Source organism: Tenebrio molitor, chromosome 6 (assembly GCF_963966145.1).
Source record: "Tenebrio molitor chromosome 6, icTenMoli1.1, whole genome shotgun sequence".
In the NCBI taxonomy this organism is placed as follows: Eukaryota; Metazoa; Arthropoda; class Insecta; order Coleoptera; family Tenebrionidae; genus Tenebrio; species Tenebrio molitor.
Genome location: NC_091051.1, coordinates 15,613,871 through 15,638,694, shown reverse-complemented (window position 1 = coordinate 15,638,694; position 24,824 = coordinate 15,613,871). Strand labels below are relative to the sequence as shown.

General features: G+C 39.1%; 2 protein-coding genes and 1 long non-coding RNA gene across 4 annotated transcripts in view; 1 reads left to right on the top strand and 2 right to left on the bottom strand.

The window, feature by feature from the left end:
- fid (fire dancer) overlaps nt 1-20,512 on the top strand; it is a 26,083-nt gene extending 5,571 nt beyond the window's left edge. Inside the window, exons 3-6 of one of the 2 annotated variants that reach the window (XM_069049884.1) lie at nt 5,852-5,955; nt 6,109-6,461; nt 8,394-10,942; nt 18,340-20,512. In XM_069049884.1, coding sequence (XP_068905985.1) covers nt 5,852-5,955; nt 6,109-6,461; nt 8,394-10,942; nt 18,340-18,797 — 3,464 coding nt within the window. In that variant the 3' untranslated portion in view covers nt 18,798-20,512. Of the gene's footprint in view, nt 1-5,851; nt 5,956-6,108; nt 6,462-8,393; nt 10,943-18,270 lie in introns of both variants that reach the window. The other variant, XM_069049883.1, reaches the window with a different exon arrangement.
- LOC138132411 (uncharacterized) lies at nt 14,778-16,945 on the bottom strand. Its single transcript, XR_011160071.1, has 2 exons — nt 16,368-16,945; nt 14,778-16,310 (listed from the first exon to the last, which is right to left on the bottom strand). It is a non-coding gene; the product is annotated as an uncharacterized lncRNA (long non-coding RNA).
- Top3beta (topoisomerase 3-beta) lies at nt 19,948-24,824 on the bottom strand. The gene is made up of 9 exons (XM_069049885.1): nt 24,640-24,824; nt 24,180-24,587; nt 23,617-23,965; nt 23,319-23,519; nt 22,666-23,263; nt 22,395-22,612; nt 22,121-22,345; nt 20,979-21,134; nt 19,948-20,923 (listed from the first exon to the last, which is right to left on the bottom strand). Exons 1-9 carry the CDS (start codon nt 24,728-24,730, stop codon nt 20,611-20,613), a joined length of 2,559 nt encoding a protein of 852 aa, XP_068905986.1. The 5' UTR covers nt 24,731-24,824; the 3' UTR covers nt 19,948-20,610.

Sequence of the window (24,824 nt, the reverse complement as noted above, 5' to 3'; positions counted from 1 at the left end):
TTTTGTTATGTTCTTCTCACTCTATTCTGTGCAACTGCTAATATGGGTGCGTTCGTTTTGAATCAGCCTGTACATACAGGGTGTTTCTGAAATAGGTGCATTAATTTTAACTGGTAATACAACTCATCAAACGGAACAACTTTTCTCTCTGCCATTTTGGGGAAAAACGTTGCGTAAAAACTAGGAAAGATTTTCCTAAAACCGTTCATATCTCCAAAACTAAGCTACCTAAAAACGTGAAACAACCAGATTCTTACGAAGTGGATTTTTTGCTATACGGGTAGATTTATTTGAATTTCGATTTCGGCGTTAAAACACGTTTCCTGGATGAGAATGGATGTTTTTTTCATATTAGCGCTGATCTCAATTAGCCATTGCAGTATTTAGTGGCGTAGGGCTATTTTAGTGAAAAATCTCTCCAATTTTTTTTTTGGAATTAAACATCGTTTTTCGGCAAAATGATACATAGAAAAGTTGTTCCTTTTGACGAGTTCTATTACCAGTTAAAATTAATGCACCTATTTCAGAAACACCCTGTATATTATTATTATTATTATTATTATTATGATCAGCGATCGGGCAGAGGCAGAAGCCTGTTATGCCCGCGCTATTGGTATAGGTAGCGCTTAGCGTTATAGTCCATCTGGTGGTCTAGACTTTAGGAGACTGTCATATTTTGCTTTAAAGGAATCAGCGGTTTTACAGTTGACAATCTCTGGTGGAAGAGAATTCCATTGGTCAAAAATTCTATTTGTGAGAAAGTACTGTCTTGCAGTTGTCACGAACCTGTCCTTTAATAGTTTCAAAGAGTGTCCACGTGTGCGACCCCCTTCGTGCAGAGTAAACAAATGCCTAATAGGAGATTGTTCAGAGGACAAGGCGCGAAAAACTACCAGGAGGTCACCTCTCACACGCCTAGCTGACAGACTCGGAATGCCCATCAAAGAAAGCCTGGCTGTATACTGGGGTCTGCTTCTGCCAAACGGCACTCTAGTTGCTCTCCGTTGAACCGACTCAAGCAATTGAATATCCCGCTGTAAAACAGGAGTCCAAACACAGTTCGCAAATTCCAAGACAGGCCTGACATATGTCTTGTACAGTTTCGCAAATATTGCTGGACTACTTTTGCGGAAGACTTTGTTTAGAAGGAACAGCATGGAGTTGGCCTTCTTAGTTATTTTTAGAATATGATTGGACCAAGACAGATCAAAGGAGACTGTAACACCCAGATCACGATAGTTGTCAAAACTGGCCAGTTCCTTGCCGTTGATGCGATATATATGTTTGGGGTTGGTGTTACCTATGTGCAGTACGCCACATTTATCCGAGTTCAAAGGAAGTAACCAGTCACAGGACCAGTCATGAATGGCCAAGAGATCCTGCTCCAATGCCATACTTTGGTTGCTTATGTTGTATACTTTAATATCATCAGCATACATTGCAAAAGGCGATCTCAATATGCATCCAAGGTCAGCAGTATAGGCTATAAAAAGCAGGGGTCCCAGCACTGAACCCTGCGGCACCCCACTGTGTACCCTGACAGGGCGACTATATGACTCGCCCACCCTTACACAAAAAGTACGTTCGCTTAAGAAAGCGTTGATCCACGCCAAGAGATTTCCTGATATTCCCAGGTGCTGTAGTTTGGAGATTAGCCGTCGCTTAGGAACCCGATCAAAAGCCTTGGAGAAATCCAAATACAGTACGTCCACCGAGTTGCCGTTATCAACCTCCCTAGTCCAATCTGCCAGACAGGCGAGAAGGTTAGACTGGATAGATTTACCTGGTAGAAAGCCATGTTGCTGCAATGGAATTAAATCACAGTCAAGAAGAAATCTAACCACCTGATCGTAGATTATCGACTCCATCGCCTTGACCACTAGGGAAGTTAGACTAACAGGTCTATAATTTGCAGCGTCGAATTTGTCACCTTTTTTAAATATGGGACGCACTATTGCCGATCTCCAGTCCGGAGGTAGAACCCCCGAACTAAACGACTGCTTCATCAAAACAGACAAGGGGACACTGAGTTCGGCGGCACAGTTTGAGAGAACCTTGGCTGTGATAAGGTCCGGCCCTGGAGACTTAGACACCTTCAATTTCCTGATTTTCTCGCACACTACTGTTTCAAGAAAATCGATATCCGAGAGAAAAGTGGAATTGGGCGGGCCAGGGACAGCGGGGATCCGGTCCCGTGATTCTTTCGTAAAAACTTTGGAAAAAACATCGGCAAAAATGTCGGCGACAACATCGCTGTTGTCTGTCACGGAGCCAGTAATATCTCTGACCTGTGGAGTTCCCACTGGACCCGACAGTTGAGTGCGAATGTGCTTGTGAAAGTGTTTGGTATCTTTGGAATTAGCAATACTCGCCTCATATCTAGTTCTAGCCTCCTTAATAGTGGTGGAAAGTTTATTAGAGAAAGCTCTATGGGTCTTATAATCAGATTCAGCCCCAGTCCGCCTGAAGGTACGCCACAATGATCGTTTTTTCCTAATCAACTTTAGAATCTTGGAGTCGATCCAGGGCTTCTTTGAGGATCTTTTAAAAGTTACTCTAGTAGTGTGCTGCGCAATCATGTCTTGCAAAGTGGTTTTGAAAACTTTCCAGTTATGGGTCATAGAAGTATTAGAAAGTAATAAATTCCAGTCAACAACTGATAGATGCTGATTTACCGCAGCCCATTCTACCACTGTTCTCTCAAATGAAACAGTCTTCAATCTGGGACAAGAATAGATCTGAAGCTCGATTCCCAGGGTCACGTGATCTGAGATCCCAATTGGACTCAGGTATTTTAAATTTGTGAGCGAATTATCATCTGAGGAAATGATTAAATCCAGAGTGGATGGTGTCTGATTGAGTCTGAACCTTGTGGGTTCCGATACAAGTTGACATAGGTGGCTGTTAATAATTAGATCAGCCATTAGTTGAGATGAGTTGCTGAATGGCCCGCTGGAGTCCAAAGGCCACAGCAAGTCCGGCATATTAAAATCACCGAAAATGAAAATCTTTTGTGATGTGTCCGCCAGACCTTTGATGAAATCAATCAAGATTTTGTCGTCACTGATAGACGACGAAGGTGGCCTGTATACGCAACCCAAAACAAATGATACAGTTTTGCTGTGCACCCCAAGAAACAGTGCTTCAATACCGCGGAAGTCCCCGGATATAGGTTGTATCTTAAAGTTGGTCAGAACTCTGTTCGCAAAGTACATACAAACACCACCACCCCTCTTGCCGAACCGATCCCTCCGGAATAGTGTGTAACCTCTTATGGAGACCAAACTGTCGGGGATAGAAGATGAGAGCCACGTTTCGGTCAACAGAATGATGGACGGCTCGTCCCGACCCACAAAAGCACAAAAATCATCGTATTTTGCCAAAAGTGATGCGATGTTGGTGTAAGCTATACTACAGGATAAATAATTTGCGTCTGACGTGAATTTTGTTATGTTAAAATAATTGTCCTTACTAGAATTTACGGCTCGCCAACTATGGTACTCAAGTTCAGGTCATCGGCGCTCACCGAATCCTTAGACAATAAGGCTTTCCGGATTCGCCTCTGTATTTTTCGACACTTGTTTTTGATGCTCTTGTGGGGGACCACGTTGTAAACATCATGCAAGAGGTTAATTACGCCTTGAGTATCATTTGTGAAAGATCGTACCAGAGCAAGTATATCCGTTTCACCGCTGACTTTCTCCATGAACTCGACCATTTGGTCGAAGTCAATTGGATACTGCTCAGAGTTATTAACAGCATCTTTTGCAAGCATTAACAGTTCAGAAGTAGAGGTCAGGCTTTCCACTGAGTCACTGGATCTTATCTTTTTGGATTTACCGGTGCTATCGGAATTCGCGTTCGTACTGTTTGAAGGGCTTAACTCTGTCTCGTCGTCATCCGTCATTTGCCGCTTTCCTGCCAGAGTGTCAGTCGTAGCATGCGTTGTAGGGTTCTCATTAGGGGTAGATGTTTCAAGGTCAGCATCTCTGTCTTGTGGACAGTCGCTCGCATAATGGCCAATCCTTTTGCACTTAAAACATATATCGTCGAAGGTCATAAATATACGGTAATTTGTATTATCGAACTTTAACACGACCGAATCTGGCAGCCCGATAGCGTCATCCGGCTGTACATATATTTGTCTGCGAAAACTAAGGACATGTGAATATTCATCATCTAGTATTCTTGCCCTGACAAATGACATTTGCGAAAGTACAGTAAATCCAAGAGCTCTAATTTGATTCTCGAAAACATGATGGGGAATTGATGGACAAACATTTGACAAAATAATACGACGCGCAGGGTTTATTAACCGACGTACCCCAACGACCTTGTCATTGATGGTGATGGATGAGTGGTTTAAGACCACGTCATCAACCAAAGACTTACTACTTAAATAGATGCAAATTCGTTCGTTAGAGATTCTCGATGCAAATAAAACGTTCTTGGGAGATACTATACTACCTATAGCTCTCACATAGTCCTGTAACATTAGTCCGTCGGTAGCATTACAAACTACCGCCTGCTCTTTACCAGGGAAAATTGTTGGCGAGTCGCTCGCCATCTTGCAATATGATTTGTATTAGCGCTCCAACCCGGGGGCGAATCCCGGAGCACAAAAATTAAATTTGAGGCGAATACTGCGAAAGGACGCAGTCATTCGCCTCCCGGCCTGCCGTTAAAAGAAACTTATCTCCGGTGAACAAAAACTCGGGCGATAATACCAGCAAGTAAACGCCACCAATGTCATGAATCAATTAACTGCTGCAAATCAAAATTGCACCAATTTGGGTGTTTCTTATGAGACTCACGAGGAATCGACGATATACGAAATTAGATGTAAATATGTAATGTAAATATACTTGCGTAAATCACAGTATGAGCGCTAAAAACGGAGAGCACGAAGAACACGTCTGTGCACCACACTCACACATAAATATTATGTTCTTGTTTTTTTATTCAGTAATTCGTATTATTTTTTGTACGTATCTTTCTTTTTTTATTGCACTTTCAATTCTTTTGTGTTTCTTTTATAAATCCATTTATCATTAAATTTTCTTTATTCTCACTTATTTAATTTTTTAAACACTTCTTTATTTCGTTCTTTTCATTCAATTCTGCGATCGCCGTTTATTTTTAACCAACAAAAATATCTTCGTATCGTATTTTTCTCCCCATTTCTAATAAACTTCTATAACATTTCTATTTCCCACTTCATCATCATTTCAAGCGAGACATTCTCTTCTTCAAAGTATTTTCTCAATATTTCTCTCGAAACACGGTCATCATTAATTTTTCCTTATTTACACTTAAATTTCACGCCTCCATAAATTTTCTAGATATTTCATCCTTCATTTATCTCATTCATTTCTATGATCATCAATTACTCTCCTAACATTAATGTATTCTCTTGCCCCGATTCTCTACATACTCCAATAAATCTTCCTCTTCCAAATTTGTTATTATTTCTATCACAATATTTCTTATCGTTCTGCGAAAGACATTTTCTTCTTCAGTCTCGCTATTTCTCTCATTTCTCTTCTTTCATTGCCTGCTACTCCACTTCCAATTTTCTTATCTATATTTTTCATTCCGTATTCTAAACACGATTGTCCTTAAATTTCTAACATAAGTTTTATCCTCACATACTTTATTACACCTTTCATTCAATTCTGGTGGGTCATCATAAATAAAAGAGTCTGTTAACTTTTTATTTGTGCATTTTCACAACTCCCTAGATTTTCTTCGAACCTCCCACCTTCCCTATATCGAATTTCCCATGCGTCTCCCTCTATAATAACACAAAGGAAATTGATAATTTGTCAGCAACTCCTTAATATTGTTGCAGGCTGTGGAAATGGGAAGTATTTGAACGTGAACACTTCGATATTCAACATGGGGGGCGATAAATCGATGCGATTGACTGAAGTAGCGCGCGAAAAGGAGAACGAAGTAAGTGCGCTATCACACCACCACGCCACCCTTTTACACACAGGAAATTTCCCGGATATTGTACAAACTGATTGAGAAGTGTCTTCGAACCTGTCCCCTCTTATCTGTAACGGCGCGTCTTCGACACCTAATTTACTTTTAATGATCTCTCAGGTAATAGCTCTGGACAACCTGGCCCTGCCCTTCCGCGACGAAAGCCTGGACGCCGTCCTCTCCATCGCCGTCGTCCACCACCTGGCCACGACGGAGAGGCGGATCTGCGCCCTCCGCGAGCTGGCCAGGGTCTTGAGGATCGGAGGGAGGCTCATCATATCCGTCTGGGCCATGGAGCAGAGCCACCGCAAGTTCGAGTCGCAGGATGTCTTAGTTCCTTGGCACCGACCTAAACACTTGAGCACTCCGTCGCTCGAGCTTACTTCCACGACTAACACTTCGGAAGATGACTGCTTGCCGCCATATCATGCTTACACGCAAACGTCGGACAGCGATTCCAATCGCTCGATGAAGTGAGTACCCTAAAAATAATTAAGCGCAGGAAAAGCGGGGGCGGCACAGGGGTTAAGAGTAAAGTCACGACCGAAAATAGAACACGGCAACCTTTTTTTTTCAACACCATCACCGTTCATTAATTAACTAAACGTTTTCAATACCGTTTGTGTTTGAAGACTTCTAAAGTTATTGCTCGAGAAGTGCTTCCAAGACTGTTCACATCAAGGGGCTTGCTCAATAGTGCTTCCAGAACCTTATTGTTCGTTCCTACTTTCATAATATTCGCTTAGAAATGAACCAATTAAAAAAATCCATCTTGTTTTTTCATGATTCTAATTGTCCACAAAGGAAAATTTATATTTCTACGTCAATAAATTTAATTTTGAAATCGATAACGAAATACTTCAGCCTGACAATAGGGAATGGAAAAAGCGATGAAATCGCTGATTTATATCTTAGTTAATGTGTACAATCCCCTATTGTTAACACAATAAAACTGTATTGGAATTGTTTCTAAATTTCTACGGGAGTAGTGTTTACAAAAGCAGTCTAAATAACGTTCACTAAAAATTATTTCAGTCCCATTAATGTCATCCAAATCTCTTTTATTTACTACACTTCCATAGACATCTGTCAAAAACAATATTAATTAAACTTCCTTTGCAATTACCTAATAACATGGAGAACAAGGGTTTTATTCTTTTATTCTACAGTAATTTTTAAAGAGTCGATTGTCGTCTCGTCCGTCTGCAGAGTAAAAACACAAACAACAAACAATGCAAAAAGTGAGGTTAGATTTAAATAGCTGATCCGTGATCTCATGTAATCCGTGGTTTCAATCGATCCTTCAACGCGTACTTTGAGGATACACACCCGATATATTGTTGCACAAGACAGTCTATTGTCGAACGAACGAGTTTAGACGTTTAGAGCACAGCGAGTGTCGAGAAGAGTGCTCTAAAGGAAGGAGTTCGACAACATGTCTTGTGAAACGAGTGTAACATGCTACTTTTTCTATTTCGCCTTCATTAGTTTAATTTTTTTTTAATTAAAAATATAAAATAATTATCTAAGTAGTGACTTTTATTTTATTGGCATTGGGTTGGTATTGATGAAGCAATGTCATTTTATTTAAAATTAAATTTAAAATTGTCTCGCAAAGTGTGTTACAATAATAACCTACCCCTTTAACAGTTTATTTTGATCCCGTACTATTGCGGGCAAAAAAAGTGGGACATCAACGTCATTGTCTTGACTTTTAATGTGAAATAACCCTTACCTGATTCTAACCCTACTTTGAATTGATTGACGTTGTCATTATTAGTAGGTTGTGGGGAACGATTGTAAGTAAGCACGTAGTGAATATTTATTTAATGCAAAGTTCCAATCAAAATCTACCTTTACCAAAAGAAGAGGGCATTTGGAAAAGGAAAATAGGAGTATAAAATATATTTTTAAACTGTCAGCTGGAATAGTGTCAAAAAAATGACAATAAAGCTTGAACTACATCGAATTTTTCAAAACTGACAGAAATTTGATGTCCCACTTTTTTTGCCCGCAATAGTACGGTGCGAAATAAATCGAGTCGGCGTGTTACCTATGGCAACCCATGCTATAGCATAGGCTCTAAAGCAAACTCGGTTTATTTTTTAAATGATCGCTCGGTACATGGATTCAGATCTTTTTTGACATCACATTTAACACTGGCATTTACAGTAATTCTACTATCAATACCAACCCCATATTCAATAATCACTAGAACGATGATACACTTCTTTAGTTCTTTGGCAAATTTTGTATTGTGTATTTTTGTATTTTTGGCAAAAAATTAAAGCCTTTTCGGAACGGAACACCTTAGATGAACACATCTGAGGAGTTTTGTGTCTATTTTTAGAACTAAAAATGAGTCGCTTCTGCGGTTTAATTGCTGCCATATTTCGTGTTTTCAGATCTAAGGGTATAGTGAAAAAGCGAGGGAAAAACCGCCACAAGGGACGCTCGATAGATCCCGGCCGCAACTCTTCTCCGAGCAGTTCGAGTTTATCAAGTCCGAACGAAACTTGTTACAGTTTTGTGCGTAGAGCCATCCAGAAATTAGCAGGAGGGCGAAGGGTGGGAGTGCACAGGCCCTGGTTTCTGGAAAGTTGGAGTACTTGCGCTAAGGAGCCGTCACAACAACGATACGACCACGACGGATGCGAGTGTTGCGACTGTAACGAAAACATCCAAGACATCCCGATCGAACTGAGGAGGGTGGACGAAGAAGATTTGCCCCAGAGGCGGCAGACTTTTCCCTCTTCGCAGCTGATGAACGATATATCCAGCAATTTAAAATCAAAAAGCATGACGAACATTAAGACTGCCGAAAATAATAATATAGTAAGGTCGCAATCTAGCACTCCGAGCGTACCGGAAATCAATGTGTTGCCGGAAATTAAACCCAAAGCCACTTTAGCCAAACCCAAGCTAGTTAAGCAGAAAAAATCGATCTGCGAAGAGGACGACGAGGAGGCTTTGGACCAGCCGACGGACATGAACTCGACGATCAACAATCTGCCGGATTTTAAGGTGTTGCACACGAGGTACCACAGAGGAGGGGTGTTCAAGCAGAGATCTTTGAACGAGGAGTTGATGTCGACCGATCGGCTGAAAGAGAAGGAAAGAGTGCGGCAGAACATCCAGAAACAAGCATCTTTGAACGAGGATTTAATTTATCAAAGACACCACACTTTCGACTCATTCAAAGATTCCTTCTTTTCAGTTTCTACTTCAAAGCGCTTCCAATTAATCAAAACGGGTTTTACAAATAAAATAAAAAATTCCACTACGATAGAGAAGGTTACCGGAACATCGTTGAAAAACGGTTTCGTCAGGATGTTCCAAAACTGGAAAAGTTCCGATCTGATTTCACCAACGATTCCCGAAAACGAAACGATCGATCCCGCGAAGAAATCCGTGGCGGTCGAAGAGAAAAAAGACAGTGCCACAACCGAGCGAAGACATTCTAAAGAAGACGGGTCCGATTCTTCGAAAGACAGTAGTTTGCAAAGTGATACTAGTGTAGATTCCGAGGACTCGTTCGCTTCTGTAATATTCGTTCCGAAATCTGATCCCATGTCGCCGACTCCGCTATCACCAGGTCCCATCTCGCCCCGACTGAAAAACTCCCCGGTCCCGAACTCGCCCCGAATCAAGCAGTCGTCGTGTCCCACCAGTCCGAGGATCAAGCAGATGCCCCTAACCGTCTACCCCTTGACGAAACAGCTGAGCTCCCCCAAACCCACAACCGCAGACATTCTACCAGACAAATCAGATAGGGACCATTCGAACACGGAAAGTACAACAACGCAACCAAGTAGTAAAAGTCTTGCACAAAAGTATTCAGTACCTCAAATCCCCAAGTTTAGGAGAACTAGTCTGAACTCCCCTAGTTTAAACACCAACGTTAGTCCGGAGAAATCACCAGTAGAAAAAACCGAAACGAGAAACGAGAGACTGAAAAAAATCAAGGAGTTACTGACGCAAAAGCCCGGCTTCGGCGCGCGAACCAGCAAATCCCACTACCCCATAGTTCGCCACTCCTCGGTGGCCAACGGTAAAGTGGAGGCCGTCGCCAAGCCTCTGCCCAAGCTGCTGTCTCTGGAGCTGTTCAACCCGGAAACCGACGACAAAGACAGCGACTCCAGCTGCGTGTCTTCGCCCGATTCGATCGACAGCGTGATCAACGTGCGGACCGACGAGTCGAAGAAGTACGCCACCAGCAGCCGCACCAGATTCAAGTTCCCCCCGACGAAAAAGGACGGCAAGTCGATGAGTCTGCTGGAGGCGGCGGCCGACGTGGCCAACACGTTGGACGAGGCCGTCGGCAAAGTGATCAAATCGAGTCCCAGGAACAAACGAAAACTGCAAACTGGCGACGTTTTATCGATAATACAACGACGATACTCGACGGACACCACGCCGCTCCTCGCCGAGGACACGGGGCCCTCCTGGGACGAGGAGTGCCACAGGCACTTGACCGACTTCGCCGACAAGTTGAGCGAGAAGCTTCTGCAGGAGATCGATCAGTACCAGGAGAAGAGCAAGGAGCGGGCCCTCACTTTGTCCACCTCGATGGACAACATCGACGATCCGTACATCCATCGGCTGAGCGAGGAACTCGACGACTTGTCCAAGTTGAGCGCCGAGATCCAGAAGCAAAACGAGTATTTAGCGAAATTAAGTGCGAGTGATAGTTTATTTAACAGACCGTGTACAAAGTGTAGAGAAATCGAATGCAAGTGCTACGAAAGGACCAAAACGAAAGACACGAAACAAACTGATCCGAAGAAAGTGCCAGTTAATGATTATTTTTGTGTGAAAAATGACGTTTTTAAGAGGTCGCACACGAACGATTCGTTGAGCGAGACCAGCGATCTTGCTTCCGCCTGCAAACTATCCGTCAGCAAGACTTCCATCAGGATGGGCACCTCCATCGATTCCTGTGACTCGGACAAAGGTAGGTTTCCAACATACAACTTCTAAAATTCATAACACCATCCATTGACACGTTCTCGACTTTTTTCCGATTTTTACACTTTTGACAACCAAATTTTACGGCCCATTAAACAATAACTATTCAGTGCAACATATTTCCGACTGAAATACGTTCAACCAAGACATTTGCATTTTCGAGTGATGCCGCGGTCGTCGAAGTACCGTGAAGAAGTTAGTAGTGTGATTAACGAAACCATGGCATCACTCGAAAACTTCATTGGCAATGGTCGTGAAAACATGCCTTCTCTCATTATTTGCGTTTTGCAACGTAAACTTTCCTTGTTTGGGCCAATTTTTATTTCAAATCATCAGAAACTCCAGTTCTTCACTTTAATAAATTTAGACAGAACTTTCATTTGTTGGTATTGCGATTCTAATTAGAAAAATACATTGTGGGTGAAAAATAGAATCTACGGTGTGCGTTTTGAGTATTTCTTAGCTATTTCAAAACAAAAACAAGGGTCTCCTGTTATTCTCCTATATACAGGTGTCCCAAAAATGGAGTACTAACTACTTACTACCGTATCGAGGATGTTTAAATGTACACGAAAAAAATATGGAAAAAAATTTTCAGACAAAAAAATCAATTTTTATTATTATATTATTAACGGTAATACAATGTAAACAAAGATGTACTCGTACAACATCACCATGCAATGTTACCGTAGTGGATTTAAAATAATTTTTTCGATTTCCAAAGCTTCTAAATTCTCTATTATGCAGGATTAGATATTGGTAGTGAGTAATCGTGTACTTTATGATAATATGTACGATTAGAGGTAGCTGTCATGACAATTTAATACATATATTTTGAAATAATTTATCTGTTAAGAGCCACTTTCAAAGACCGCCAAATCAGCAAATAAGTCCAATAGAATTTTTTTAACATTTTTCTGACGTTTACGGTAGTCTCTTCTACACCGTAGTGCACCGTTAGTACGCCATTTTTGGGACACCCTGTATAAACTTTTATCGCCAATAACAATTTATACTAATAGATACCTATGTTAACTTGTCTTAGATTTCACTCCTCAATTTTGTAAAAACTATTTTCACGACTTTGTCCTTGATTCAAGAACAAATTAGATTTATATAAGTACGAGTATGTTGCTTTGTGATTGTTTTTTCCATCTTTATTATATGAAACGCACATGAAAGATTAAAAAGATGACGAGCTCTGTTTTATTTGTTTGGGATTTTAAAACCTGTTCTTGATCTACATCACTGAACAGCTTTGCTGCTTTGTGGAGCGTATTTGCTTATGTTATTGACATTTTTATAATTCAAAAGAATAAAAGGAGTGTTTAATCATGTCGAGATTTACTCACAAACATTTTAATTTTAAAGCTAATAATTAAAACAAAATTGTACTTTGCCAACACCGCGGTGCCTTTAAAAGTTCACGTTCAAACAAAAAAAAAACGGAAAGATTAATTTAAACTTTATTATAGATTACAAGTTATTCATTTTTCAAAAATTATCCAAGGTAAAATAACAAGACCTAATTTTTTTATCGGATACATTTTTCAGTTTTACGAAAATTTTTAGCTTTGACAATTTTACGACTTGAATTTGGGAGTTAGGCCCGAGAGCCTTAGCTCGAGGGTTTGAATAAAAATGCCCAAATATCAACGAGTACAATTGTCTAAAACAAAAATGTTTAAGTCAAAATTTGGAAATTTATCAAATACATAATAATATGTATAAAAGATTGGGTCGTTATTTTTGGCAAGATTAATTCCAGAATACAAACTTTAACGTTAATTATTTATTTATAATACAGTTATTAAAAACAATTTGAGAATCTGCGATAAACATTTTTGATTGGATGAAAGCAAGCGCGCTCTAGAGATTGGCTATACACACACGTTTGATGTCTGTGGCAATTAATCTGTAAAAATAGCATCTTCAAATTTTTCATTTACAGGATGTCTCACAAAAAACGCCGTAAACTATAACGTTATTTATTTAGTAAATAAAAGAACCAATATAAATTATTCCAAAAGTACTGTAGGTACAGAGGCCCTAATTTTAATTTTTTCGACAAGCCACATTTAGACATTTTAGTATTTCGGGTGTTATGGAAATCCATGCACGCAATAAATTTAATCACCAATGGGACTCGTTGAAATAAACACGTTTTTAATCATTTTTTCCGCAAATTCTTTCAAACAGAGTTAAACTTAAATATGTATAATTTGAACCCTAAAATTCATACCCGATCATGTGTCTACACATCTATTGATAACGAAGCACGAAAAAAGAATTCTTGATTAAAATACTTGAATGGAAAACAGTAAAAACTAATACTAATTAGAACAGCGATCGTTCTTTCTTCAAAAAACTGTAAAGTTTTTACCGCACAAAAACATATTCACTCACTCTTTCGTTTCAATTGATGATAATTCCATGAGCGAGTGTCAAACTAGGGGTTAGGAAAATGTAAAAAAAATATTCAACTAAAAAATGATCGATATGTAAAAAAAAATATTTTAAAGAGTTCTATTGGTGATTATTTCCTTCATGTGTTTAGCAACCAATCGCGTGACAAATATTGACCAATCAAAACGAGAAAACAAAAAATAACCCGATAAAATTTCTCTAAATTTTTTTTGCTAATGAACGAAAACATCCATAAATTCGGTCAGAAGACCAATTATTATCAAATAAAAGCCCTCGACTTCGTCTTGTGCTCTTATTTGATAATAATTGGTCTTCTGACCTCATTTATGGATGTTTTCGTTCATTAGCAAAAAAATTTCCGATAAAAAATTTTGCACTTGGGATATAATATGTGATTAAATTTATTACGTAAACTTCCATAACATTCTGTATACATGCTTTTTCCCCCTCCGGGTTTTCGGATTCCTGGCTACAAACATAAAAATATCATAGCACATTCTGCACCTTCTTTTCACTCCTCGCATCCAATACCTGTTTTTTCTCTCCTCGTTCCCACATCTAAATCTCGCCATCATTTTTCTTTTTTTTTGCATTTTCTTTCCCCAGGTACTCAGGAATTTCCTCTGTCATACACCTCTGATACTCTGTTGTATCTGAATTCTTTGATTCTTTCAAATTTTTCTTGCTTGTCTGTGTCTTTGTACCTTTCACTCAGCTCTACATTCATCCATCTTCCTTTTGCTCTCAATCTTTCCACTTCTTCACTGGCATACCCGTTTCTCTGATAGTATTTTTCTGTCTCCTTCTTTATCGTTGTTTTTTTTCTTTTCTCTCCAGCATTCGGTTAGTATTCTGCACTCTTTCCTTCCATCCATTTTCTTGTTCCTTCCATCTCCAGATCTCTGCTTGGTATATCATTATATCAATATACTCTCTATCATACTCTCAAATATCATCATTCTCCTCCTGCAATAACTTCCCCACTTTCTCTCTCCTATTCCCCAAACACATCCCACTACCTTATTTGCTTTCCTCACTATCTCTCTGATCCGTCGCTCTTTCATTGAATGTGTAACCCAAGTATTTGAACTCGTTTACTCGTTCTATTTTCCTTCCTTCTCATTTCCACTGTTTCTCTTGTTGAACACCATCATTTTCGTCTTTTCAACATTCACTTCCAGCTTTTCTTTCCTCACATACTTTCTCAGGTTCTTCATCATTTCCTTCATCTCTCTACTCTCTTTCACTCTTTGCCACAATTATCAAGTCGCCCGCAAGCGCCAGGCTCCAAACTTTCTCTCTACCTACCACACTTCCCCCAGTTTGTGATTTCTAGAGAGCGGATTTATATGCACAAAAAAATAAAAATTAAGCGCTTAAATAAGCATAACATACTGAATAAAAAAGTTTTATTTTAAACAAAAAAGCATTAAAAAGCATAAAAACAAGATAATAAAACACAATTCCTAAAAATGAAAATATAACATTTTTGTATTGCTTATACAACAAAAAACAACTCCTTATGGTTAGAAAACACTACTTGAACTTCAATCTTCTTCTTTGAAACAATGAATGATAAGGAGTTGTTCTAAATGATTAATTGTAAGATTTCTTCGTCGATCATTCAATATATTTTTAAAGTTGGAGAAACTGCGCTCCACATCTACACTTGTAGTTGGCGCAAATTTGAATTTGGGGATAATTGTAGAATCGATGTTTAAGTTTTCCACATATTCGCCTTGTAAAACTCGCGCTATGTCACACAAAATACCAAAACCTGTGTTTTTGTTTAAAACATTGTCGAGTTTCTCAGATACGACACGCCCAACTGCTCCTCTCACAGAGTTAGTTTCTTCTTTAAATTTTTGAACCATATTCACTGAGTCAACCAATGGAACACCTTGTTTTTCTAGTTTTGTTATAGTCTCACATACAAATTCATAATTACTTTTTAGAAAAGCTAAATTCTGTCGCAACTCTTTATTTTTGAAAATATCTATGCAGTTTCTTATTGACTGCGACGGAGCGTCGACAAATTCGGTAACTACTTCTTCAAATTGATTAATATATTGACTATAATAAAATGCGGCCTCTAACCAAGTTCCCCATCTGGTCAAAATTGGTTCTGGTGGTAAAGGTATGGTTGGAAATGTTTCCTTAAAATATTGCACTCTTAGTGGGGCTTTAACAAAAATTTTTTTACCATTTGAAATTAACTTATTTACCACAGGAAATTCTAATCGTATAGTTTCAGCTATTCTGTTTAGTCCGTGCGCAACACATGTACAGTGAATTAATTTTTCGTAAAATATTTTTAAGTTTGTTCCAGCTTTAATCATGTATGCAGCGGCATCCGAAATCATTAGCAAAATTTTGTCCGTTGGTACGGCATTTGGAAGAAAAAAAGACGTAAGACTTTCATTAACAAATCTGGTAATCGAATTACTGTTTGTTTTGGACAATTCTTTGCAACTGACAACATATCCTTTAGTAGGAATATCTTCCTTTAAAATACCGAGAATTAAACTTGCCACGTACCTTCCACAACTGTCTGTTGTTTCATCGACTGCAAACCACATGTAGTTACTTCCGATGCGTTGTTTAATTTTGTTACACACTTCTCGAAATACTGGCTCTAAATAATTTTTACGAAGAGTGCTCTCAGCCGGAACGTGTCTATTGCAATGGGTTTGTAGAAACTGTTGAAATGGGCCTTTATCTAACTTTTTGAATGGTATATTGGACTGAACCATCATCCTACATAAGTCGAAGTTAAACTGAAATTGTTCGTTTTGCCGTGATGTGCTTGCAACAGATTCTTGTAGAGTTTGTTGTTTAAATTTTGAAATCTCGAATTTTTTTCTTCGTTCAACATGAGTGTTGCTTTTCATATGTTGAATAACATTATATTTTTTTTCGCTTTGAATCTAAAATAATATTTTCTGAATACTAGAGAATTAGGTAACTACACAAAAAATACTTACGGTTTTAACGCAAACTCGACAAAATATTTTATTATTTTCAATTATAAATTCTGGAAAATTTTTTATCCACTCATCAGGCGTAGATTTTGGTTTTGGCATTTTTGAATTAAATTTTAAATGAAATGAAACAATGACCTGCACTCTAAGAAGGAATACGAGGGAATCGGTAAATATGGAGCAAATAATTCGCCTAGTGTTATCGTGTTAAACCGGTTTTTCGCAACAACAAAGTGAGAGATGAGTTCCTATAAACCTGGCTGCCACCACATTTCATCAACGACAAACGAGAAATTAATTTTTTTCATTTCTTGCGGCAACGGAATGTTTTCCGTGTTAAAACAATAAAAATTCTAATAAGTAAAGAATGAAAAAATACCTATAAATAAGGAAAAAGGCAGTAAATAAGCATATACATTTTAATATGCATAAAACTGCAAAAAAAGCAAAAAAAGCATAACAAAATAGGGCTCAAATGACTCAAAATTTTAAGTCTGTTACACATCTCAAAAAGTATTGAGCTACTTATAACCCCCACAAAAAGCATAAAAACTAGAAATCCGCTCTCTAGTGATTTCTTTAACATTTCATCCATATTTGCCACATATATCTTAAATAGCAGGGGGTTGAGCGGGCAGCCCTGTCTCACTCTCTTTGTCGTCTCAAACCATTCACATTCTTTCTTTTCCACCTTCACTTTGTTTGCGTATAAGTATAGGTATATCTCCTGGATCTTCCTTACCAGCATAGACCTAGTTAATACTACCTCCATGCGTACCAGCCACTCGCTTATTTACCCCCCCCCCCCTCATACACTCAAACATTTTCTCACTGTCTACCTTGTCAAACGCCTCCCCAGTGCACACATCCTCTCCCCTTTCTTCTTTAATTCATTCTTTATGAGTACTATTGCCCATAGTACCCCTTCTTTTTCTGAATTCTGCTCGACTGTCCGGTATCACTCCCTTTTTTTCAATCTCCCTCTTCATCCTTTCGCTCAAAATTGACGTATACAGCTTACACCCTGTGTTTGTAACTCCGTACACTGATAGATTGCACGTTACGTTTTTGACAGACACAGAGACAAGTGTCTACGCGGTAAAAAGTAGAATAGCGCGCAAAAATTTGTTATATCATTCATACTCGAAAAAACAATAATTTCAACAACAGTTTATAACAATTGAAAACACTTGTACTGAAACTTAATTCAAACTGGTATTGAAGTTAAAAAATCAAAATTAAGACCGTAAATTATGACATTATCCTGCTGCATTGATAATGCTAAAGTGTCACTTCATTGTCATGGCATCTAACGAGCTGACGAGCGGCAGATAAAGTTATTATCTCCGCTGATGAGCGCCAGTAAAGTAAACTAGCTAAATCATTTGAAATTCCTACCTGGTTTCTTAACATGTCTTAAATAATTTGTTATGAAGGTTTGAAGAAAAAATACTATATGTTATTGAACTAGGGCCGCCAACTAAACCATGATAGTCGGGGCTTACTCATTTTTTTTTCAATCACACAATAAATAATGGAGTTATGCCTTGAGGTACTTTTTGCGATTTATTCAAGAAAACAAGTCGAAATGGCACACCGTAGCTGATAAGAAAGATAACAGTCCAGTTAAAATTTGGTTATTTAAAAATTTAAAGTTTTTAATTTACAAAATATAATGTGAAAAACGTATTTTTTTTTTCTCAATTCGTCCTATGGCAATTGTGGTAAAATACAAGACAACTATCAATTAGCAATGATTCAGAAACAGTTAAATTCACTGATTTTCTTTTAATCGAGAGCAGAAAAAGTGTTGCTGATGTACGGATACCGGACAATCTCTAGCACATTCATACCATTCACGTACCAACATTTTTTCGTTTGAAATGAGTAAAGGTTTTTGTTCAAGGCTGTGACACCACTTGTATCACAAAATCAATTTGCACGAGAGCGCGGGATGACTTTGGCGGTGTTGCAGGCAGCAGCAACAACTCCATGATCTCGAGCGTCGCGACGTCGATCAACTTCGGCCAGTCCGTGGAGTCGGCCGACGGTTTAGAGAGTCACAAGGACACGAATTCCATCAGCAGGTACAGCGACGGGGGTAGCACCGCGTCGCTGGCGTCCTGTCCCGAGTGGAAAACGATCAAATCGAAAACCGAAGAGCGCTTGTCTAACTCGACGGTCAGTTTGGAGAGCGACTCGTCGAAGAGGCGAGAGAAGTCGACGCTCCTGAGCGACACGTCGCAGGATTCGCTGCCTTCCGACAATATCGGCGGCGAAATAACTTATCATAGATATTATCACGTGTTTAGAGAAGGAGAATTGGACCAATTGATAGAAAAATATGTAGAAAACCTCCACATTATATCGTCTTATTACGACCACGCCAGTTGGTGTATAATTGCCGAGAAAGTGCAAGTATGGACTATCTGACGTGTTGGAATGGGAATGGATCTACGTCAAAGCACAATGTACATAAATGTTCTCTTTAATATAGGCATTCAGATAGTCGCAGGCCACTCATCTTAAGCGAAGGTTGGGCTCATCTCCACTTCTCGGTCGTGCACAAACATCTCAACATCCAGATCGTCACCCTACTGAGTTCTATCCTGACAGGGCTAATTTAGTAATGAATCAATTCTAGGCCTTAACCTTCGACTGTATAGAGTTTTTCATACGCCTACATAAGTACTAAACGCTAAAGTCGCCTACCTTGTTAGAAATGAATAGAACTCTATTACAGTTATCAGAAATGTGTAGAATGCTGAAAGATCATGTTTCATTTTTCAGGTATATCCTTCAAGCTCAAAATTGTACTAGTCAGACTTTGTGTGTTTATGTAAAGTATAGCAAAAATTAGCTCTTATATTTTTTATACAATTTAAATAGTATAATTAATTGAAAAGGATCATTTCAAACTTATCGAACACTTGATTTTGCCCGCCGCTCTACCCTATTTTACCAATTTTTCGTTACTGTAACGCAAAACTTCCCGTTTCAAATTGTTTGTCATCACTTAAAACTCACAAAACAATACCTATTGCCGGAACGTTATAGATGTGGATTGGGGACTTGTCGTTAAGTTGTCACTACCAGGAAAAGTAACTAGGCGCGCTTATAAGGTATTTGGAATTTATGACAGATTTCTCACTAACGTACAATAACAATCATAAGTTTTAAGCGACCTTGAGTTTGACAATCCACATCTAAAACGTTTTTACTATACTTCAAGGTGACCCAATCGTGTCTAAATTCAAACTACGCACGCGGTGTCCCACCGGGTTCAGTATTAAATCTAAAACTAAATTCGATCGTTCCTCGTTTCGAAACAAATAATTCGGATGATTTGAACGTTTCCTGTCTTTTCAACGTCTGTCTGTACACTATTGGGACACCTGTATTTAAACGTAGAACTGGTAAAGTACGTCGGTTGTTTTCGCGCCGAAATCTTGCGGGAAACGGAGTAGTTTTCTTTTGAAACGTAATTTCCCGTCAAGGTTTCGGCGGGAAGTGTAAATATAGCGTCTTAAACTGACACCACCGTCGAGGAGAATCTTCCCCAAGTCCATATAAATATGTTAAATGCATTTGAAATGCTCCTGAATTTTTATTGCTATGAAATGTAATGAAGACATACATATGACTTATGTATTAAATAAATCATCGGCAGAAATTTTTTAAACATGAGTTCATTAGCGTTAGATGGACTGCGAAGGCGTTTCTACGCGGCGACTCACTACTCGTTGGGTGGAAGCGTGTTGGCACTAACTAGTTGAAGTAAAATAGCTTTAAAATAATCGATTTCTTAATTAATACGCTATTTTTCATATCTTACGACGTATTTATAAGATGAAAAAAATACATTTTGGGAATATTAGCATTACGAACAGACAAATAATACAATAAAATGAGAATTTCTTAGATTGATTACCAGCGTTGAACTCACCCGTTAAGTTGACCATTTATTTGAGATCTTTAAGGAAGTATTAAACTTTGTGCCTGTCTTGTATGGTGAAGAATTTTGATACTTAAAATAGTATTCAACGAAAACCTTGATGTGACATGTATTTCACTCTATAAATCATTAAAAACTACAAACTAAATTTGCATTTGACTTGTTGTGTTTAATAAAAATATACTCAAATGTTTATCATTTTTTCACACGGCCCCCACCTCAAAAAACACGTCCTTCGATACATACTGTATTAGTACATAAAATTACGAGTGAGCTCAGGTCGCGATAAAACTACACGAAGTAGGCGGCGAGTTGCGCCATTTTATCTTTGGGCTTGCCCCGCGCCCTGCCTCTGCCCCTATTCGGAGCTTTACCGCCCCTGAACGGTCTAGGTCTAGTGTTAACCGCAGTCTTGGGTTTGTCGACGAGTCTGCCGAACTCGCTGGTACAAAACACGCAACCCTTCATTTCGCTCGACGAATTAGGAAGCTTAGTTTTCTCAGCTTTGTATTCCACGTTGATCAACTGGGCCCCACAGTCGCACACGTCAGCTAGGACCGTCAATTTCTGAGCGTCGTCGAAGAGGCTAATGATCGTGTCGCATCTGCGTTCACAAACGATGAATATTTGACCTGAATTTATTTATTTATTTTATTTACCTGGTACAACCCAGCTTCCATTTCGGTCCAGACGAAGGGTCCAGGACTAGAACACCCGAATCGCATTCCACACAACTGCACACACCGTTCGAGTTCAGGCTGTAGGGGCATGTAGGGTGCGGGCAGGAGTTGCATCCGCTTGCTTTTTTCATGTCTCTGAAATTAAAATTTTTCATTGAGGCGGGTCCACATTATGCCGTTCGGCAATGGAGACTTTCAGAGTGACATTCGGCATCCCCCCAAATGATTTTACAGAGCGGCACAGGTCGAACGTAAGCTGACGGGTGTCGGTTTTCATAATCCGTGGTTTTCATCAAAGAAGGTCGTTCCGAATTGAATAGTGAAGACGTGCCGCTTGGTTTTTAAACGCGCTATCTACTATACTTTAATAAAATATTATGTCGACTGATGAATATATGGACGGCACATTACAATGTCTAGAGTTAAAGAAAAGAAAACTCAGTTTTTCCTATAACGCAAAAAGTGAGGTTAGATTTAAACAGCTGATCCGTAATCTGTAATCCGTGGTGTTCAATGCCTACTTTGAAGATAAATTTAAATGAACACCCGATACAAATCAAAGACTCGTTTCTCTCCCTAATCACGTTTTATATTTTTTACAGTAGTTTTATTTTATTGAAATGTTTCTTTTTATCCTTGTCCATGTTTACACAAATTCGGGATTCATAATGGCCAAAAGTAATTTATTATTCTTATTAAAAAGAGTTTTAGGTGGAAATAGTTCCCACGACCTGCTGTATTATTACCGGCCTGTTCAAAATTGTAGTTTCAGGGATTCCCGCAGAGCGCTAGTGTACAGGCGCTTTTTGGGGATATTATTCATCTTAAGTTTTTGTCACTGAGAATTTTTCTTGTTCAAATGACATTTTGTCCTTGTTTTTTGCTGTTTTGAAATTAAATTCGTGCATTTTTTCCTTATTGTTCGTTGTTTTTGTGTTTAGTGTTTTGTTCTTTATTATATTGCGTATTGATTATTATTTAAGCGTGAAGCCTTCCTTTGGCTGTTTCTCTGAAACATTTTAATGTTTTTTGTGGAAATGAACAGGCCGGTTATGATACAGCAGGTAGTAATACTTTCCCCCAATCCGTGAAGTTTTTACGCTACTATTGTAAGAACTTACTTGAACGGTGGGTGGTTGTAGCAGTAGGGACAGAACACAAAACTCTTTCCTTTGTTTCCCATGGTCCAACACAACAACTCAAAGTCATCTAGAGGACATTTTAACTCTCTAAACAACTTAACCGTGCCGTTTTGAGGCAGACTGTAAGTCTCGTCGCACTGGGGACAGTGCAATCTGGGTGGCTTCGCCTGAATGTATTTCATATATCTCCGGCACTTGCCACACCTGCAAACCCAACATTATCAAACTTATAAATGTATCGAATTCGCCCAACCTTGAATGCGCTTTCCCTGACGCACTTAACGGCGAGAAAGAAACTTCAAATAGTTGATCCATTCCGTCAATATTCTTTACAAAATATTGAAACTTCAACCTGAAGATTTCCACAGTGTGCTTGAGAACAGCTTGAAAATTCGCCTTGCCGTGAGCAATCAAGTTGAGTTGTTCCTCAACAGCGGATCTCATAGTTGGCAAGACCAATTCAGCGTCGATCTAGAAGAGTTTTGTGCGAATGACTTAATAACTGATTGGGACGAAAATAATACTTTTTGGTAGCCGTGAACCAGCACGATGCCCAAATTCGTAGGTTTCAATTTTCGTCCCGGGGTCACAGTCACATAATTCCGTTGGCTGATGTTGTTAATGTGGACTGGAATGGACGCATCGGTTCCTATTCCGTGCGTTTCCATCAGAGTGATCAGCTCGGATTCCGTCAGATAGTCCGGTGGTGACGTCTGATGTTCCGTTAAACGCATCTCTTTGATCTGGACAGTCTCGTTTTCGCTCAAATTTGGAACAATTTCGGTTTTATCGAATGCTTGCCAAGTCATCACGGTGGTGTAGCCGGGATCAAGCAGTGTCTTCCCCGTAACGGTGAACGTTTCGTCGTTTATCGTGATCGTAGCTGTAGTACTCAGGTACTTGCAGTCTCTGGCGAGTGTCCCAATAAAGTGGCGAGCGATGTAGTCGTACAGTTTCCAAGCTTCTGAGTCGAGTTCGTTTCTAGAAGCCAACTTCATGGGGGTTATGGGAGGATGGTCTCCGGCGTCGTGACCTGATTTCGGTCGGTTCACACCCCTAGCGAGAATCTCCCTCACTTCGTCGCCCCATTCGGAACTGTTCTGTTGTTGTCTCAAGACTCCACTACAATTTTTAAAATTTTTGTAAACACGAAAATAGTAACTTTTTGAAACATTACACCAAGTCAAAATTTTCAGGATAGCGAGTCGTTTCGGTTCTAGGATAACTGATGTAACCTTGAGTGTAGAGCTTTTCGGCGATTTGCATGGCGTGGTGGGGCCCCATCCCCAGACCAGAACTAGCTACGCGCATTAACTCCACAGTATTTAAAGCCGCGGGACGAGCTTTTGCTTTTTCCTTTGATATAACGCTCACAACCCTTAAAAAATTATTATTTGTTTTTACATGATTATTATTAAGTTTCTCGCTACACAATTGGCACAATCGATACCAATGATTTAAAAAATTAAACTCACTTAGCTTGCGTCTGGTCTTTGATTTGTTGAAGAAACATGTTTGCTACTTCCTTATCGAAACACCTAACTCTCTTCCAGTCGAGATTAACGTCTTCTCCGTCCTTTGTCTTGATGGTAACTTTGACCACCCAATACTGTTCAGGTTTAAACGTTTGGATTTGATCATGTCTTTGTACGCAAAAACCTAGAGTGGGAGTTTGACAAGGACCATAGGAGATTAAAGATGAATCTAAATCGCCATAACGGCCTTGAAAAAATTTCGTTTGGAAACGCGTAAATGCGCAACCAATTCGCAAATCAAGTTCTTGTCTGGCGTCCACACTTCGGGCCTCATTTTCGTTAGGGTGAGCTGAAAGTGTAGAAAATAGTTTAGTACTTCTGTTGGACAACAAAAATAAATTGCACTCTTTTACCGATTTTTTACATTTTATCTGACGCTGTTAAATAAAACATTATTAAAACTATGCTTCCCTTAATTAAACACAAGACAAAAAATACATATATTAGCACAAGAAAATATTAATACATAATAGATATTTTTTTATTGGGAATTACTTGCTTACATAAGTTATTAAAAGCGGCCTTGATATCCTTCTCCGTTATCGCCGAAAAACGTGCCCTATAAGTGACGCTGTTAGAATATACATCCCCATTCATACTTCTTGCCACAGAATTCATCACTTCGAAGCAAATATTTTCACCCTCTTTATCACAATCTAGCCATAAAACAAGATTATCACAACCTTTAGCCTCGAGACCCAAAAATATCGGCATTTTTAATTTCGGGGTGGCTTCCTTTTTCTCAATAGGACAAGAGAAAAGTTCAACTGGATCAACTCTGTCCCAGTTATTGTATTTGCTCAAAAAATCGACTCCCATTACATGACCACAAACTGAAGTCATTCTGAGTCTCGCTGGTGCTCCTTGAAAGGTGCCGTTCCACTCGTGAACTGAACAGGCCCCATTCGAACCTAAAATTTTATAAGTTAGTTGTGGGTGGATGATTCACACATTACTAAATGCCTTTTCGTGAGGTGTTGGAACCGTTACTTAAAATGTTCGCTAATGATGCCGCCAGTGACGGCTTCTCCGCCACCATTAAGACAGTTTTCATTTTGAAAATATTAAAAATTGAGACTTATTTGTATTTAACATAGCCTAAAACCATAGAATTTCGGTTGGTCATAATGAATGACATTGACACGGGT

Coding starts and splice junctions, on each gene's coding strand:
- Top3beta (XM_069049885.1), bottom strand. CDS start 24,730: ATGAAAACTGTCTTAATGGTGGCGGAGAAGCCGTCACTGGCGGCATCA. Junction 22,346..22,394: donor TCAGGGAAAGCGCATTCAAG/GTTGGGCGAATT, acceptor TTGGGTTTGCAG/GTGTGGCAAGTGCCGGAGAT. Junction 21,135..22,120: donor TACAACCACCCACCGTTCAA/GTAAGTTCTTAC, acceptor TTTTAATTTCAG/AGACATGAAAAAAGCAAGCG.